Here is a 19,267-nt window from a genome sequence, read left to right as displayed (position 1 = left end):
TAACTAGTGACTGACTGACGTCTGCGATAGCTACTTTCACATCTATAGGTAGCCTATATCAATCTTAGTTGATATTATTCGACAATGATAGAACTTACAATCACCTTCCCATGACTCTATTTTTTTTTACCCTATATCTAGTTTATCAATTGTTCTTGAGAAAAATTTACATAATTTTCCTCTGCATACTCAAAGTGACCTAATAATACTAACTACTACTGGTCAGCCCTTACGTGTGCTGTCAGATGTGACACTATACACACCCATGTGACTAGCCTGCTCTTTCTCTTCGGGTTTACAACACTGCGAGTGTGACACCTGAAAATGATTGTATATTTCAGTTATGACCCTTGATGAATCCATTGGAACCACAGAACAACCGAGGGTGCCAGAGATAAAGTTTAAATCCACATTATCATACGCTGATCGACTCTTGCTGAAAAAGCACAGGAGAACTGAGTTGGCTGAGATGTCCACACCAAGGATTGGCAACTCATCTGGCAGTGGTCAGTATGAGGTCACACCAATCCGCCAATCTCCATTGTCCAGCACCTTTTCTGCCAAGAACAATCAATATAGTAGAGAGACATCATTTAGCAGCAGGAGACTTGAGTCCAATCTAGGTATAAACTTTTGTGCTATTGTATTTTGCCATGTAAATTAATCATTACATATCATATGTTAGATAGAATTAAAGAGTTAAAAAAATATTAGAATTTTTTTAAAGTACTGATTAATAGTATTAATATAATACATTGTATTTAGCTTTCACATTTATTAATTAGTTTACACATATATGGTGTAGGCTGAAGCAAACAGCTTTGTTTGTACTTAAAGTCATCTTTGAAAGTTTGTTGAACTAAATTAAATGTATACTACTTATCTAGCTACTCACTGGGGAAAGGCTGGGTTTAATCTGCTTGGGTATAATTTAAGTCATTAAAAAAAGTTTAATTTAACAAAGGAAAATATTTGATGAGAAAATATTTATGAAACTTCAACTGAAATGATATAACTTTTATTAGTCTGTCAAGACTAAAATTATTAGTAAAAAAAAAGATTTATCTGAAGTCTCTAGATTTAGCATTGCTATATAAATGACATTATTGTTGGGATGTTGTTACCATCACTGCTGTTGTTATTATAGTTGGATTCTTTTCTAAATATTCCAAATGATCTCTATCAACAGAGGAAAGTGACCACATTAACTTTGAGTCATTACTTGAGGCAGTACAAGCGTCAGAAACTCCTGATCATCATGCTGCATCAAACTACTCTTTGTCTCCTATCTTGCCTGATAAAGTAAATAATAGTTTGGAGATTTTTTCTTTACATTATACTAGCTAGAACTAGGGGGGCAGTACAGGCATAGGAAACCCCTGATCATCATGCTGCATCAAACTACTCTTTGTCTCCTATCTTGCCTGATAAAGTAAATAATAGTTTGGAGATTTTTTCTTTACATTATACTAGCTAGAACTAGGGGGGCATGGTGGCTGAGGGGTTAAGCGCTTGGCTTCCAAACCTGGAATCCTGGGTTTGAATCTTGGTAAAGACTGGGATTTTAAATTTCTTGATCTTTAGGGCGCCCATGAGTCCACCCAACTCTAATGGGTATCTGGCTTTAGCTGGGGAAAGTAAAGGCAGTTGGTAGTTGTGCTTGCTACATGGCACCCTGCTAGTTAACCATTGGCCAAATGAACAGATGACTTTAACATCATCTACCCTACAGATCCTTTGTAGGGGAACTTTACTTGTTTGTATTTAGCTAGAACTATGCTATATATACTGAACAAATAGAGTCTACTTAAAGCATTGAAGTTCTCCAGTTTATCATTTTTAGAAAACTGAAATATTGAGGCATTTCTGGTCTACTAGTTCATGGGCTTTTAGGAATGCATACTAGAAAGCAATCAAACTAGTCATAACTAGCTCTTAAATCAAAACCATTACTGAAAAATAGAGGCTTCCCACAAGGACTAGTTTAGTTTCATTGAAATAATTGACTTGACTAATTGCAATAGTCCTGACTGCAGAGTAGAATAATAAAAATCAGATAAATATAAAACCAATAAATCTTAGAAGAATACAAACAAGTAATAGCAACATTTGTTCCCATCTAAAAGAATGAAAATTTGAAAAAAACTTTGAACAAAAAATCTAAATGAAATAAATACAAGCTGAAATTCAGCCTGTGGCTCACATGATAAACTCAGAATACTCTTTAATTTGGGAGGCATGGTGGCACCTCTAATTCCACCCAGCTCTAATGGGTACCTGACATTAGATGGGGGAAAGTAAAGGCGGCTGGTTGTTGTGTTAGCGACATGACACACTCGTTAACCATGGGCCACAGAAACATGGTCTTTACATCATCTGTCCCATAGATCACAAGGTCTTAAAGAGGAGCTTTATTTTACTTTATTTTACTCTTTAGTTGTAACCATAAATTTAAAGCTAATATGGCTTCCCTAAAATAGTTGAAACACTAAGACATAATACAAAAACAAAATAAACAGTTAGCACATCTTTTATTTTGTATGCTTGGACATGTACACCAATCTTATTATTATTTTAGTATATATTCAAATATATGCTAGATCAGCTGGATACCTAATACATGCCAAAAATTAAAATCTCTAACATTAATTAGTTACAGATTGATGAACCAAATCTACTTTTACATTTTTGTCTTATGGAAGTAATGTAATTTAAGTGAAAGATCATTCTGACTACATTTGACCAATAAACTGCTTCTCTTCCTATCAAGTTTTTGTTCTTATTACCAATAAACTGCTTCTCTTCCTATCAAGTTTGTGTTCTTATAACCAATAAACTGCTTCACTTCCTATCAAGTTTGTGTTCTTATTAACTTGACCTCTGACCTGACTTTCTGCAGACTGATACTTCTAGAACAGTTTCCAACAAAGTCACTTGTCTAGTGAAGGAAGTCTCACCAATGGAATCTTGGAAACTGGAAAATAATATAGACAGGTTAGCCATGGATCTTAGTTTAAAAAATAAAATATCAGAAAAGTATTTTGGAATTTACTGAATTAAAGGACTTGTTTGTCAGGCATCACAATAGTCAAGGTATGCCAGATAATATAGTCCTTTCTGAAGTCAAGGCAGGAAGAAATATAATTGCAAGATTCTTAGTTAAGTCTATAGATAAAGATGGATGTTTGACCCCTGACTATAGAGGCCTGAAGAAGTAGCTCATTGATGTCTAACCTACTGCCTGCAGGCCATATCCGGCCCAAACATAATGGCCCAAGACACAATGCTGATCAAACCATAGAGACTTTTCCCATAGCTGCAGAGGATTGAGTCCATTGGAGCTGATATGTTTTTTGTGGTGATACCACACATACTACATGATCTGGCACATACTAAGTGATGTGGCCCCCACTTCTTGATGTGGTACCATACTAAGTGATGTGGCCCACACTACTTGATGTGGCACCATACTAAGTGATGTGGCACCATACTACATGATGCGGCCCATACTACGTGATGCTGCCCATACTACATGATGTGACCCATACTAGGTGATGTGGGCCATACTAAGTGACCTGGCCCATTCTATATGATGTAACTCATACTAGGTGATGTGAGCCATACTAAGTGATGTGGCCCATACTATACCATGTGATGTGGCCCACACTATAGCATGTGATGTGGCCCACACTATACAAAGTGATGTGGCCCACACTATACCATGTGATGTGGCCCACACTATACCATGTGATGTGGCCCACACATACCATGTGAATTGGCCCACACTATACCATGTGATGTGGCCCACACTATACCATGTGATGTGGCCCACACTATACCATGTGATGTGGCCCACAGTATACCATGTGATTTGCTTTTATGTATAATTTCTATACTGTAATGGACTAAACCCAGTGCATTATCTTTTTAAAAAATGTAAAATCCTTTTTTCATTATGTCAATGGACACAAAAGATTATTGACAGTTCTAAGAATATTTAGTCTTAAGGGAAAACTTTTTTTATCTTTTAAATTGAGAGAAATATTTTTGTATTGCAAAAGATTATTGACAGTTTTAAGAATATTTAGTCTTAAGGGAATACTTTTTTTATCTTGTAAATTGAGAGAAATATTTTCTGTATTGCAAAAGATTATTGACAGTTTTAAGAATATTTAGTCTTAAGGGAATACTTTTTTTATCTTGTAAATTGAGAGAAATATTTTCTGTATTGCAGCAATTCCACGAATCAAAATAATACCAAGACAAACAGTTCAAAATCTCTGGGGCAGAGAAATGCCATCACTGAATTGTTCACACCTGATACAGACAGGCCGTCCTCATCAATGATAGGCGGAGGTCAGCCCGTTCTAAGCTCAAGGCACAAACCTAAAGTTCACATGGCTTCTGTCTCATCCACTCCTGATGTCATTAAAGATGACACTGCTACTGAAGTGGCAGGAGACAAGGCACTGGGAAGCTCTACTTCTAGGCTAAAGTCAAGTAAAGCTAGTACTGGGAAAAAGTCAAGGCCAGCATCCAGAGCAGAGAGTCGTGCCTATTCGAGAATTAGGTTATTTAGATATTTTTCACTTTAGTAGTGTTATAACAACTTAATTATCAAATGAATCAAATACTTAACTCTTTCTCTCTGTAATTATTTACCACATTCTGATGGAATCAACGTTGGTATCATCAGTTAGGAGAGAAAGAGTTAAACTGCCACAGTCGGTGAAGCTATTTAAATTTATCTATTATACTATTTGTAGCTCTCATTAAGCAGATTCAATATTATCTTTCTGGTATTTAGATTTTAATCCGAATGTATTCTTACAATATAATTATTGATAGATTGATTATTACACTGTACGGTTATTGAAAGTCAGTCATTAATAGTGTTAACAAAAATGATGTAACTGTTTGTTAGCTTTCATAATGTTGAAATTCACTTTAATTTCTGTCTGTTGACTTTATGTTTTAATCATTGCATAAGCAAAAAGTTTTTAAAATTATTTTTAAAACTTGGTGTGCAAAGTGGACAAATGTTTTTTTCTTGTATTATAAAACTGTAAAATTTTTTTTTTTTCTATAATATTCATCATGTAATTTTTGTTTCTTCTGCAGCATTAAAGGCACTTTAACAAAATGCCCAAATGAAGCTTTGAAAAAAGTTGCACAAATGACCATCTTGCCCCAGTTCTCGTATCATTCTCCCATGGAGGGATTCTTTTTGTCTGGAGTGGAATCTGGAGATCACAGCCAAGAGACTTCCAGAAAACAAAGTTCAGAAGATCAAAGGTCAAAGAGCACAAAAGTGAGCAACAGATGTAAGTCTTTGATTGGAGTTTTTGTTTCGTCCTCCCACAAAGCACCTTAATAAATGTAGATAAATAACAGTATTTCAGTGACTCCCTAAGTTACATTCTAGTTATTGCAAATTTAAAATAATTTAATTTATGATAAATTTATCAATAAAATAATTAATTGGTTTATTTTTTTCTTACTAAATTACTTAATGGTGATAGCAGATTTTATTTAGTTTATTATCTCAATACTCAATAGACATGAAAATATAACTTTTTGGAAATGACACGACCTAGAAGACAATTTGTTTTGTCCGAAATCTTGGATAATTTATTTTTTTTACATTTAATATTTAGTGCCAATAAAAATGCATATATATATATTACGTTGAATAATTAAATTATCAAATTTAAGTAGGTAAATATTACAAATTTTGATATAATTTTGAAACTTTATTAATGTTGCATTATTTATTAGTGTATCAGATGGCACCACGATCCTGGCGACCAGAGAGCAGCCTGGGGGATAATGTTCCACTGAGTGACATTAAATTAGAAGATAATTTCCAGGCGTTGACACTAGCATATTCCTACAGTGGTCAAATAAGTGGTCAAGCAACAGAATGGAGACCATCATCTAGTCAGTCCAGGTATAGTGTCCTAGCTGTGAGTTAGACTTAGATTCTTCCACATTGTTTGGTGCATAGTGCAAGCTCTCTCGACAGAGATTGTTCACAGATGATTTCCACAACCTTTCTCTAGTTGTTGCTTCTGGATTTTAGGTCTTTTAACACTGTTGGATTCCATGTTAGACATGGACAGATATGTTTTTGCTTTCTTCTTTTTGTCCTCCATTTTATAGCTGTCTTTGGTAAATTTATTTTGTCTTATCTAAGGACGTGTCTCACAAATGTTATGCTAAGTTCAATCGCCACTTCACTTAGGAGTGAGTGCCCTTGCTGGAAACAATATCCTTATTGGTGACTTGATTTTGGTATATTATTCCTAGGATCCTTCTTGTTGAGCCATGTTTAACTTCTTTTTTACCTTTATGAATTACTTCCAAGTCTCACAAGTATAGGTGGCCAGTGGGACAACGATTGCATTGCAGAATAATAGCTTTGTTTGTCCAGATAAGCATTAGTTTTTACAAAAAATGCTCCTGCTTTCCCTATGCAGTATGAAACATTGTGATATTCGTTTCCTTCACTTCCATGTTAGACATGGACAGATATGTTTTTGCTTTCTTCTTTTTGTCCTCCATTTTATAGCTGGTAGAATTGCCTTAATAAGTTTACTGTTCTATCATTTCAAGCTCCGTATGATCAATGTTGAGGAGGGGGGGGGGGATACCAGTTGACCTGTAGCCAATACGCATAAAAAGTAAAAAAAAAGTTTCCCTTTCAGACCTTGTGGTCTATAGGGCAGATGATGTAAAGGTCATCTGTTTCTGTGGCCTACGGTTAACGAGGGTGTCATGTGGCCAGCACAACGACCAACCGCCTTTACTTTTCCCCAACTAATGTCAGGTACCCATTAGAGCTGGGTGAACTCAGAGGCGCCCGAAGATGCCGAGATTAAAAATCCCAGTCTTCACCAGGATTCGAACCCCGTTCCCCGGTTCGGAAGCCAAGCGCTTTACCGCTCAGCCACCGCGCCTCCAGCCAATACGCATAACTTGGGTTTATCTAGAGGCAGATTTTGAGTGCATCTTTATTGAGACTCTTTGTCATCTCTTGTATGTATATAGTTGTGGGCGATCTCTTAAATCTTTAGAAAATCTTTATTTTAACACAAAAACTTAGTCTTTTAAACCATTAGAGAACTTTTTTCTATTAATGTAAAACTATTTATCAAATGTTTTTATTTCTGACTTAAAGCTTTCTTGGATTAGAATATGACCAAGGTCTACATACTTTAATTAATCAAGACAAAATGTTTCACAATACAAAATTTTACTTCAGAATTTGTTTTGTCTGTATTATATTCAGAGTTCAGATGAGCTCCCCTGATCTGGGCGTCAACAGTTCTTTAGTATTTGGAGATGAAATGTTCACAGAGGAAGCTTCCCATGCAACCATGAAAACACCCAGAGCTCCATCCACTCCTAAAACTGGCCGCAGCAGTCAAAGGTTAAATCGGGTCCAAGGAGCTGATGGGAAAGTAAAAACAATCACAAAAAGTACCTTACCATCCCACACAAACAAAAGGGAGATAATGTCATCTCCAAAGGGAATTAATTCTGAAATACCTACCAAAAGTTCTACACCACAAACGTCAAACAGACATAATGCCACTTCTGCACACTCAGCAAATGCAAAAACTCTCGCCAATAAATCACAAGACTCATCCAAATCTCACTCAATGAAAATTGGAAACAGTTCAGCTGCTACCAATAGACAATCTCAGGCATTGAAATCTGTGGACAATCCAGCACCCTTAAGTCGACAGAACAGCCAGTCTTCAGAACATTTAAATCAAGGACCAGATAAAAATGTAAAAAATTATTTGAGAAAAAATTCTGGCACTCCACAGAAAATTATTCAAGTTTCAAATTCTGATATAACTCAAATGAGATCTTCTCTGATTAGTAAAGGCTCTAACAAACCAGTTAAAAATGCTAAAAATATCTTGAATAAGTCAGATTCAGACCACAGACCATTAAGCTCAACAAATGTTCCAAAGACGTCACAAAAATCTTCAAATATGAGACCCAATAGCTCATCAGGTAAAGACATTTTACATTTTTTTTTTATTCTTCATGATTATTTGTAATTTTTAGTAATTAAGTGAGCATTTTATACATTTTAGTTCTGCAAAATTAGATCATTAAAATTATGTCATTAAAACTTTCAACACATACATGAGAAATATAAACGAGATGTTTTGCTACACATTGGCTTCTGGTAACTTCAAGTTTCTTTACAAAAAAAGTAAATAATGTAGGAAAGATGATTTGTTTCTAATAACAGAAGTTTTGACAACTTTTGATTTTTAACTGAGTTTGGGACTAGCTTTAAATAAAAGATACAGTTCTAATCAGTTCATGAAGTCTATAAGTTTCAAACTTTATGTTAAGTCTAGTGTTGTGAATGTATTCTTGAAGTTGAATTCCATTGTAACCTGAAGGACAGTGTGTGTTCAATCATTATAGTATTTCAACTTGGAAAAAATTAATGATTTTATTTTGAAAACCGTAGGCCTACTTCTGTTGCTTCTTCACCAATACTAGAATCCCTGGCATACCATTGGATATTAGGTCAACAGATTAACTTCTGAAAATATTCACCACCCCAAGAACCATTGTAAAATACTATCATTTCAATTTTTTGGTCCATTACTGGTGTTGATGGAATGTATGGTTGTGATAATATAATTATAGCTTTTATATAGCGCTACTTTCATGCTTACAGCATGCTCAGAGCGCTATGGTCAAATTTCATTTGTGGACCATTGGGGAGGGCGAGATGTATCTGAGAGAAGGTTTTCTGTGCAGCCTTTAGACGCTCATTAAAAACACCTCTGTCTGAGTCGAGTGTCGAACCATCAAGCCCCCTTCCAAGGAAGCCAAGCCAAGTTCAAGCCTACTTAGCCTCTCGACCATGCTTCCCACATGATGATGATCAATCAATAATTATCTAAAACCAGTGGCAGCTGTTAAGATTAATTTGTTACATTATTTTTTATTATTGCTGTAAAAACTGCAAAAATATGTTGGCCTACATAATACATTTCAAAAAAGGTAATATACAAATGGAATATTAAAAAATATCTTTTAATATAGTTAAATCCAGTATATTGGTCCACCGGTTAATTGGACCAGCCGATTATTCAGAGTTTATTCTAAAGTCATAGGTAGCCAAGCCAAATTCCAGCGTACTTGGGCTCTCGACCACGCTTCCCACTGTGAATCCAGTGAATTGGACCAGCCAATTATTAGGACCAAAATGATTGTATCCCGATGTGGTCCAGTAGCTAGATTTGACTTTACTCAAGTGCTGGACACTCATTACAGTGAAGTGGAAAACTTAAGCCCTATAAGTAAGATTTGTTTTATTCTTTAACTTCAGGTGCCAATGAACCCCTGAGAAAAACACAGCCCTCACTGAACTCTCATAAGCCTGACAACACAATCATTGCTAATATGATGATGTCTAGAGTGCAAGAAGATGGCTGGGTGGCTAGCCAGCTAGAGGATGATAGCGGAGCTGAGAGTGACACCACAATTGGCATGGACTATGATGATGGCAATGACATCACTTTGACCCTCAGAAACCAGAGTGAAGAGAATTTGAAATCCTCTCTGGAGGATAACCAGCACTGGGAAACTGAAGTCAGGCCTTTTAGTGGAATCAGTATTACTTCTAAGAAGGCAGGCTTACCATCTAGGCAAAGAGGAGTTAAAAATGAAAAACAAATCAGTAGTTCAAGACCTGGCAGTTCACGGCCAGTTAGTTCAAGACCAGGCAGTTCAAGGCCAGTTTCCATATTCAGTGGAAGAGAATCAAGGGCAATAAGTAAGATATTTTTAATAATTAATAAATAAACTTCTAAATTTATTATTCTGAGCCATTGTCTTTTCACACATCATAAAGTCTATTTATTCATTGATTTTTAAAATATTTTTTTCAATTTCTAATTTCTAACTTTGGAACAAATTGTTAATACAAGAATCATATAGACTAGATTCCCTCCTTATCAACAATTATTGCTGCGTAACGTTTGGTACCTATAAAATAGTCTTTCTTCTAGAAATTTTTTTTCTCAACTTAATTTTTTTATCAATCTGCCTAAGTAGCACATATTGCTAGTACTACACTATAAATCTTACCAGAAAATACAAGAATATTGAGCAAGTGTATTGAAAATAATTTCAGAAAAACAAAATCTGTGTGAAGCCATTCTAAGCTAGAGGGAAAGGGGGAAGGTGAAAACTATGTGTTTAGCCATGTTTCTAGGTTGTTTCTAGGTTTCTATGTTGTGTTTTTTTTTTTTGTTTTTCATGTTTAATTATTATGTTTGTTATGTTTTTTTTATTGTGGAAAAAAAAATTATTGTTTTATTAGTTTTATTTTCTTTTCAATACTAGATCTTTGTTATTAAAGGACATTGTGCATAAGTTTACAGTATTTGATGATTCAGGATAATAAATATATTATAGTTTTACCTAGGTATATACTGCCTTTAACTGGCTTATTATTGGAAGCAAAATAGCAATCCTGGTATAGGACTAATAGCTCTGGTATCATTATGAATAAAAGTATTTAGTTGTTTTGTTTTTAAATATGTAGGCTATATATAAGTTTTTTGTGTTGACAAAGTTAAGCATTATAAATTCAAAAACAATTTTTACTAAATTAAATGGAAGACAATAAACTATCATTATGTTATGCTAGCTGTCATGGTTTTTCTTTCCCCACCCTTGAATTCTAAAACTAGTTTTGGTTTCTCCAGTAATGGATGGTGATGATCTGAGCCGCTATGACAATGTTGGTGTAACAGAACAGCAAGACGTAGAAGACAAGCAGGCACTAGATCAGCTGGAGTGGGAACTGGCTTCTGATACTGGACGTCTAACAGGTGAAGTCAAATATTTTGGCTAGGTTCTGGCTTAATGGACAAATCTTATAAGCAAAAAATCTCCGTTGATTTAAAAATAAAATAGAAAGACAGGTTTCTTTAATATACCTCCTAGTTGTTTCTGTGGCAAATGTTTTAACTAGGTTAGGTATGGTCTACAAAATGGAGTAACTAATACTTGTGAATATGTGGACTCATCTTTTACTGGCAATTTGAGATTTTAATCTTTGCTTCTATAACAATTTGTAGATCAAACTAAAATCTTATTTTTTTTTTTTTTACATTAATATAATTTTTTTTTGTTTCATTGCTTGAAGCTTTGGTAGTTAATTTTACGTACTTGTCTTTTTTGTACAAAAATATGCAGCTTTAATCTTTATTTTAAGTGCAATAATTTATTGTACATATAATCTCTCTTTATTTATTTTTTGTTATCATAACAATGTTCAAAAAAACAAACAGGGACAAAACAGGGACAAGAACTCCTTTGTTCCCCTGGCAAACAAATCATTAAATACAATGTGACTTTCTGATATAAAGTGAAATTGATATATATCTTGTACGCTATCGTGAAAATGTTTTTTTTTATATGTAATGCACAAATTGTAAGCCAAATTTTGTCATGGATAATAAATATAAGGATAATAAAATATATTGATAATATAGGGAAGCGTAGTCGAGAGGCCAAGTGCGCTTGAACTTGGCTTGGCTTGGCTATCTAGAAGGAGGCTCGAGGTTCGACACCCGACTCGGGCAGAGTTGTGTTTACTGAGTGCCTAAAGGCAGCACAGAAAACCAACTCCAAGATACCCCCTCCCCCCACTGGTCCACAAATGAGATTGGACCAAAAGCGCTCTGGGCATGCTATAAGCATGAAAGTAGCGCTATATAAAAGCTATAATATAATAATATAGATATTGATAATAAAGGTATTGATAATAAAATATATTGATTATAAGGGTATTGATAATAAAATATATTGATAATAAAGATATTGATAATAAAATATATAGATAATAAAGATATATGGATAATAAAGATATATGGATAATAAAAATATATTGATAATAAAGGTATTGATAATAAAATATATGGATAATAAAGATATTACAATTATAATTATTAATTTCTTCATCATAATTTAAAAGACATATCTGAATGTGAACATGATACCTGCCAAATGCAAGTTAAAAAGTTAAGGATGAGAAATGTCTAATGTGAACACAAAATATGGCTTTAGGGAGTCAGGAATGAGTTATGATTTATCACTCAGTTTTTAAAGTGGATTTTTATCTTCTCACCATGGCTGTTCTGCATTTAAGATAGGAGCACAATAGTTCACGACATGGCCTAAATTGTGCCTAAAATATCAAACAATAGTTCTATCAATATCTACAAATCTGCATTGTGAATAGGAGAATCAAGACCCAGTTTGCAATGCAAAATGTAGAACATTTTTTGGGGCATTGAAAGAGATGATTTCAGCTTGAAAAGCCCTAACCCACAAGGAGGTTAATTATGAATCTTATGATCAACCTCAAGCAATCCTGTGTGTTGATCTGATACTTGTAGTTTTCTATAGAACTTATTCAGTTTTCCACAAAATGTGACTTATGTTATTCAGAGTTGCAAGCTTGTTAGCAGTTGGTTTGATTAAATATAAAGCATCTGCTTTTCCTTTAACATTAGCTATTTATGGTTAAATAATTTATCTTCCTAAATGAATCAGCTTATGTAATAACTATTATTTATTTTTTTTTAAACTTAAGCGGATGGCCAGATTTCTAGAATGAGTTTGTATGAGTCGAATGATGACAGTGAGCCTTCTTCTAGATCCAGCAATGGCTCTGTCAAGCTGAACGGTGAACAAGAATATGATATTGGAGCCAAAATTTTGTAAGTTTAAAGATATTTTATTCACGTTGATAAAGTTTCAAACACGTTTTCATTTATTTACATAAAAACACAACCAAACATTTTAATGTAATGTTAGTCTAAAAAAAAACAAGGGCTTTCTAATTTGAATCCTGGTGTAGACTGAGAATTTGAACTTCAGGATTTTTAGGACGCTTCAAGCATCTCTAATGGGTACCTGACATACATTGGTAAAGTAAAGTTGGTTAGTCATTGTGCTGATCTATTGGACTCATTAACTGTCGGCATTGAAACAGAGCTTTACATCATCTGCCCTATAGATCACATTGTTTAAAGAGGGGTATTGATCCAGGTATATGTTGATTTGATTTGTAACTTATTTCTGCTTTGAGGGGATACTTGTTGACTGGTATATCTTTTAGTCTTTTCAGCTGGATTATTTTTATTGACTAGTCATTTCAGTTGAGTTTCATCCTTAAAACATATCAGATATCACAATAATTTTGTAGTAACTTGGTATAAATGGTATAGTTATGTATTTTGATATGAAGAATCCATTATTCATCCTCTATTGAATTAAATAAAGTTCTTAGTCACTCTAGTAAACTTGCTACATATATACTTCCTCCTTCGTGATCAAAGATGAGCACATTTCTCACATTCTATCGACTCGAAGATGACTGTAAAGTCCAATCCTTGTTTTAAAAAGCCGGCCGCATACGTGGCATGGGTGGGTTTGGTCATTTGCAGATAGGCCTGCATCTTCTCTCAGCTTATTGTTGGTTCAGTGCTCTTTCACCCTGGCCACTCTTCTTGCTTCAAATCTTGAGACTCACAGCTTCACGCCATGAGGAGCGATCGAGAGCTAGTGCTTTCCAGCCATGAATGTATGGACCTCCCTGGGAGTGCTTTCCTACAAACAACTTCCCATACAGAAGTCATTTGGGAAGGCAATAGTCTGGCATGCTGACTTGTTACATAAACTGCTAAATTCTACATTAATGTAGCTATTATCATCATTAAAATTTTACCTTAGTTTTGGCACTTGTTACCTAAAAATATGTTTTAAGTATGAAGTGACAGATTTCATTCTCATTTCAATTTTATCCTTGTATCCTTGTCAAAAATAAATTGCCATAGATAATTATTTGGTTTAAAAATCAACTTTGCAGTGAAGATGAGAGAAATGCAGAACAAGAGGTGGACCTACTTTTGACAAGGCGGAGCCTGACGGTGGATGAGAATGAAGTTAGGGCTCTGAGATAAGATTATGTGGCATTGTATGATGAGTGTCTTCAGTTAAATGAATCTACGCCCCAAATGATATTGCAAAATAAGTTTTGTGTTGTGCATTGTTTCATTGTAGCGTTTTCTTCTGTAAATATCCAGCAGGCGGAAAAGTATATTCAATATTTTTGGCTTTTAAAATTTTTCAAAAATAGTGTCTAACCTTCACCTTGCTTGCTGAAAGAGGTTATTAAAATTTTTTTATTTATGAATTGAGAATCACAGCAGCACTAAATTTGCTACATAAAATTATTCAAACTAGGTTGTAAAGGTATTCAGTCAATTACATTGTCTTTAACTAATACACAATGTAAAAATAAATAATCTCACTAAAATAGATTTAATATTTTCTAAATTGATGATTAATATTTTTTTAAAGTGTTCAATTTTATAAAACCCTGGCATCCAGCTTTAGTTCATATAATTTTAGATTTTTCAGAAATTTGATAAAAAATGTGAGTAATCGTACAATTTGAATGTCTTTCAAGTTTAATAAATTATTGTATTACTGGCCATAATTGTTCTGGAATATTTTGGTCATTTCAATGGTCAACAAAATAAATCCTTTATTTCTCTAGTAGTTAGTTCCTGAAACTTACTGTTAAGATAGAGCCTGCCTGGTCATGTGGTATGAGCTCTGGATTATGGTTCACGGGTCTCAATAATCCAGGGTATAAACCCTGCAATCCCCATTTCACCCTGCAGGAGATTTGGGTTAGGATGTAATTATCTTCAAATCTGAAGGAACATCCTAATCACAAAACATTTAAAAAAAAAAGAGGTTTAAGGGAATTTTGTGTATAACTTTACAATAATTATTATTATTTTAATATACAGTCTGTGATTTATACGTCAGTCATTATTTACAATATTTTTTATACTACTATGTTTACCATTTTCATATATTTTAAATATTTTTATTTAAAAGAAAAAAGTATTAATTTTATTCTTAATGAATTCCCTTGTAATTATTTCATATATTTTTACGGCTATTTATTTAAATAAAAAGTTGTTGTTTTTTATCAAGGCTTTCTATCAGTTAGTTTGCCCTTCTTTCATTCTGTAATAGTTAGAGTGTGTCCAAGAAAATGTTCTTAAAAGTAAATTAAATTTACTTTAACTATGATGGGTTAGCATTCTTGGATATGCAAAAATATGGATATTACTTTTTTTTTAAAGGAACAATTTTTATTATTCTTTGTAAAAATTAACTGAATTTTAAGCATAACCACATCTTTATATTAGCTTTATAAAGTAAAATTGTGACTATATTTGTTAATTTTTCATAGCTAATATTTTACATTTATAGACCTTATACCGCAGAATCCAGTTATTCGGACCATCCGTTAATTGCACCAAGGGCGTATTCAAACTGAATCAAAAAGTACTGAAACAAATCCTATCTAACAATTTAAACTGATTAGTCACACCAGACGATTTTTAAATAGGATCACCTCCTGGTTTGGTTCAAACAACCAGATTTGACTTGATATATTTTAAAATCAAGCTTCCAATTTCTTCTCTTGTGATATTTTTTTTTTTTTGCCTTCTAACCTACAACAGTTATTTCTCGCAAATATCACAGTAGAAAAAAAAATTGAATTTTGAAACTTATTGTATTGGAATTGTTAGTCATTGCTAAATATGTGATAACATATACATATTTTTTTTTTGTTTTAAATCTAAACTCTGCATGATTACATATCAACAGTGATATAACAAAGTCTTTGATCTTTTTTTTCCTTGTTATGCTCTGTAATTCAGAGTTTGTTGTTTTTAATTTATTCTCCAGTGACAGATTCTGTGAGAGATGCACTTGCCTCTGGTTTACTTATCTACCAAATTAAAATTTTTCATGTTCTTTCATTAGATGCAGGTGACAACATGTAAAAAACAATATCCCAGAAATTGGATTTGCAGAAGGTTCTTTAACCTTAAGTTGAAAAAAATGTACGCTCTTACAACACCCCTTCCCTGTATACAGATAGGACCTACCCATTTTTTTAAATTATTGATAGTGTCTTTACTATTTATCAATGGTGTTTTTGTGCTGTATTTATTACTCATCTACATAACGTCTAACAGAGGCGCAGTGGCTGAGAGGTAAAGCACTTGGCTTCTGAAATGATGGTCCTGGGTTCGAATCCTGCTGAAAACTGGTATTTTTAATTTCGGGATCTTTAAGGTGCCTCAGAGTCCACCCAGGTCTAATTAGTACCTGACATTAGTTACCTAAAAGTAAATATTATTGCTAACCATAGGCCACAGAAACATATGACCTTGACATCATCTGCCTTATAGATCGCAAGAACTGATAGGGGTACTATGCCTTGTCTAGTGTAAAAAAAATAATTATAAATCTTATCTTATATAATACAGACGTTACTTCAAAAAAGAAGATGATTACGTCCTACGAGTCATGCATTCAGTCATGCATATTAACCAATGACTTAAATTCTGCCAAGTCACTGGTTTTCCTGGCTAGCTCAGGCAATCTATTCCATGCTCTAATAGCACTAGGGAAGAAGAAGTATTTGTACAAATTTGTCCTAGCATAGCAGTTTGTTTCTTGTACAACTTAGCTCTTGTATCCCAACATGCCACACAGATCAAAGTCTCACTACATGAACTCGTACATGAACAGACTTGTTCTCACTCCTTCTCTGTTTTTCTGTTTGATAAAAAATCTAACAATAGCCAAAACAAAGTAGGTCCTGATAAAAAATCTAACAATAGCCAAAACAAAGTAGGTCCTGATAAAAAATCTAACAATAGCCAAAACAAAGTAGGTCCCTCTGTCTTCCTATGGAGTCTAGATTTCATCTAGAGAATATCAATGTAACGATGCAGCGTCATCTTAAACCAACCAAACAAATTTATACTATTACTCCAGGCTTTTCTTGCGGTAATCTTTGTGGATGTAAGAAACAGTTGCCTGTGACTTTTTATTTGTGACTTTTTAGTACTGAACAAAGTAATAGTAGAAAACAAGGTTACAAAGACAGTTTGTGTGGAAAACACAAACTCCAAATCGGCCCGCGAAGTGGTCCGCCCAAATAAGCTAAAAAGGCAGGTTTCAATTATTTTCAGAAAGAATATCAGAAACTATGAACTACAAACTATCAACAACTACAACCTTATCTCCGTCGATTTCAATAAGGCCTTAGAAGGCCTACAACAGAGAGTCAGTCAACAACTACAATCCCCAATCTCAGTCGATTTCAATAAGGCCTACAACAGAGAGTCAGTCAGTCAGTCGTGTCCTCCGTTTTCTCGTGTTACCTTTGACTAGATTCATATGTCAGTGACCCGGGCAGTGGCGTTACTAAGGGAGGGGGGGAGAATTTTAAAATCCCCCCGGGCCCCCACCTAGGGGGGGCCCCCAAATGGGTGTCCGAAATTTATTTGTAAATACATAAATTTAATATATTTGATTGACAAATAGTGTCAACGAGTGTCTTTTTTTTTTCAACATTTATGGATTAAATTTATCACAAGGACTAAATCTAGATCTAGGTCTTTCAGTACGTTGACTTTGTTGACATTTTAAAAATATTTTTTCCCACAGAAATCACAGAAGTTTTTTTTTAAAGTTAGTTTTACTTTTTAAACTTTGTTGCCACGAATAAAACTGCATGATATACAGCGAATTCCAGGTATCTTGTTACCTTTACTAATAATAGATCTAAATGGCGAGTATTTTATGGCTACACTAATTAACCTTGAAGCAAAATTTACAGAATCGAGTATAACAGATCCAAAAGTTATTCTTAATAATGCTAGAATAGTCCATTATTCAGGGTTTGGCGTCTATAATTTCAGAATTAAACTTCACACTTGAGTTATTACCCCTTTATTCATCTTTCCTCAATTCAATGGAAACTCTCTTTTTATTTCCATCTAATCCTTTTGCTTTCGCACAAAACATAAACAACAAACAATGACGTAATATCATATAATATTAGCACATCCTTTCTTTTGAAGTTATTATCACACCCTTCTATTTAAAGTTCTTAAGAGTGATATCTACTAGCAGGGCCGGCCCTAGCATTTGCGGGGCCCTATGCGAAACGGATCGCGCGGTGCCTAGTCTGGGTAGGGATGAGCATAATGTCAATATTATTTCTTTTGAATTAGAAAATAGGCCTACTTTCGTCTTTGCAATACATTTTTATCAAATGAAAGCTCGCAATGCCACTTTTTATTTATAGGCACCCCAAAATGTCAATTTCGTCTATTCTTCAGGAGATTTGAATAAATTAAAAAAAAGTTCAGGACTTTATCGTATATTTTGCCTTTTCATTAGATTTCCTGGAGGCCCTGAAAAATCAGGAGGTCGCGAAAACCCTGTTATTTTATATACGTTATAATGGTTTAATTTAATAATGTACACTTAGAATTAGCGCGGGTCCTATGAAAGCGCGGGGCCCACTGCGACCGCATAGGCTGCAGTGGCCTAAGGCCGGCCCTGTCTACTAGGAACTTTAACAATTCGTCCACTTCTGGTTGTCTTGACTGGCACAACAAGTTCTCTAGACGTTGGTCTATAACTGTCAGTTTCGTTTGTTCCAACAGTTTGCAGTTCATTGTCTCCATCGGTATCATAGTACCCAGAGATGTCTTCATCGAAACTCTTATTCAAAAAGCGTTGATTTCTTCTGTATGTTTTTCCGTTTGTCTTTATGATGTAAGATCTGGGTGCTGAATGTTTTTTTTTTATGACAACTGCTTTCTGCCATGTATGACCTAGACGAACTCTCCGACAGAATAATCTTTAGGTAGTCTTGCTTTTGCATTGTATTTCACTTTGCTTTTCATCTGTCGTTCGTTGAGTAATGTCTCTGCATTTTCAGCTACCGATGGTTTCAATAGTTTGGGATCAGTTGGAATGATTCCCTAAGTCTTCTACTCGTCAGCAGTTGTGATGGTGAATACGGCAGTCCACTTATCGGAGTATTTCTATGCTCGAGCATAACGAGATATGGATCTTTCCCACTTGTGTATGCTCTGAATCCTTTTGCTTGCGCAGAAAACATAAACAACCAACAATGACATAATACCATATAATATTAGCACAGAATTTTCTTCATGCAGTGGATAATTAAGATTTTTTTTTGCCTATCTTGAATTCTGGTCAAAGCTCTTGCGCCCAATTGCTATAGTTCAGAAGAAACTACAAAAGTCTGGACTGCATATACGGGAATCTGCTAAAGAAATTAGTACCC

The 19,267-nt window shown here is 34.3% G+C and overlaps 1 protein-coding gene across 3 annotated transcripts in view; it reads left to right on the top strand.

Moving 5' to 3' along the window:
• The window catches only part of LOC106072758 (dentin sialophosphoprotein-like), a 28,806-nt gene extending 13,042 nt beyond the window's left edge, over positions 1 to 15,764 (top strand). For 2 of the 3 annotated variants that reach the window (XM_056012893.1, XM_056012892.1), the window contains exons 10-20: positions 342 to 623; positions 1,190 to 1,302; positions 2,900 to 2,994; positions 4,235 to 4,570; positions 5,122 to 5,324; positions 5,779 to 5,950; positions 7,292 to 8,028; positions 9,371 to 9,817; positions 10,755 to 10,880; positions 12,650 to 12,776; positions 13,928 to 15,764. In XM_056012893.1, coding sequence (XP_055868868.1) covers positions 342 to 623; positions 1,190 to 1,302; positions 2,900 to 2,994; positions 4,235 to 4,570; positions 5,122 to 5,324; positions 5,779 to 5,950; positions 7,292 to 8,028; positions 9,371 to 9,817; positions 10,755 to 10,880; positions 12,650 to 12,776; positions 13,928 to 14,021 — 2,732 coding nt within the window. In that variant the 3' untranslated portion in view covers positions 14,022 to 15,764. Of the gene's footprint in view, positions 1 to 341; positions 624 to 1,189; positions 1,303 to 2,899; positions 2,995 to 4,234; positions 4,571 to 5,121; positions 5,325 to 5,778; positions 5,951 to 7,291; positions 8,029 to 9,370; positions 9,818 to 10,177; positions 10,228 to 10,754; positions 10,881 to 12,649; positions 12,777 to 13,927 lie in introns of those variants that run through there. The other variant, XM_056012894.1, reaches the window with a different exon arrangement.
• The last annotated feature ends 3,503 nt before the right edge of the window (positions 15,765 to 19,267 follow it).

Source organism: Biomphalaria glabrata, chromosome 15 (assembly GCF_947242115.1).
Source record: "Biomphalaria glabrata chromosome 15, xgBioGlab47.1, whole genome shotgun sequence".
Taxonomy (NCBI): domain Eukaryota; kingdom Metazoa; phylum Mollusca; class Gastropoda; family Planorbidae; genus Biomphalaria; species Biomphalaria glabrata.
This window is presented reverse-complemented; position numbering and strand designations above follow the sequence as displayed.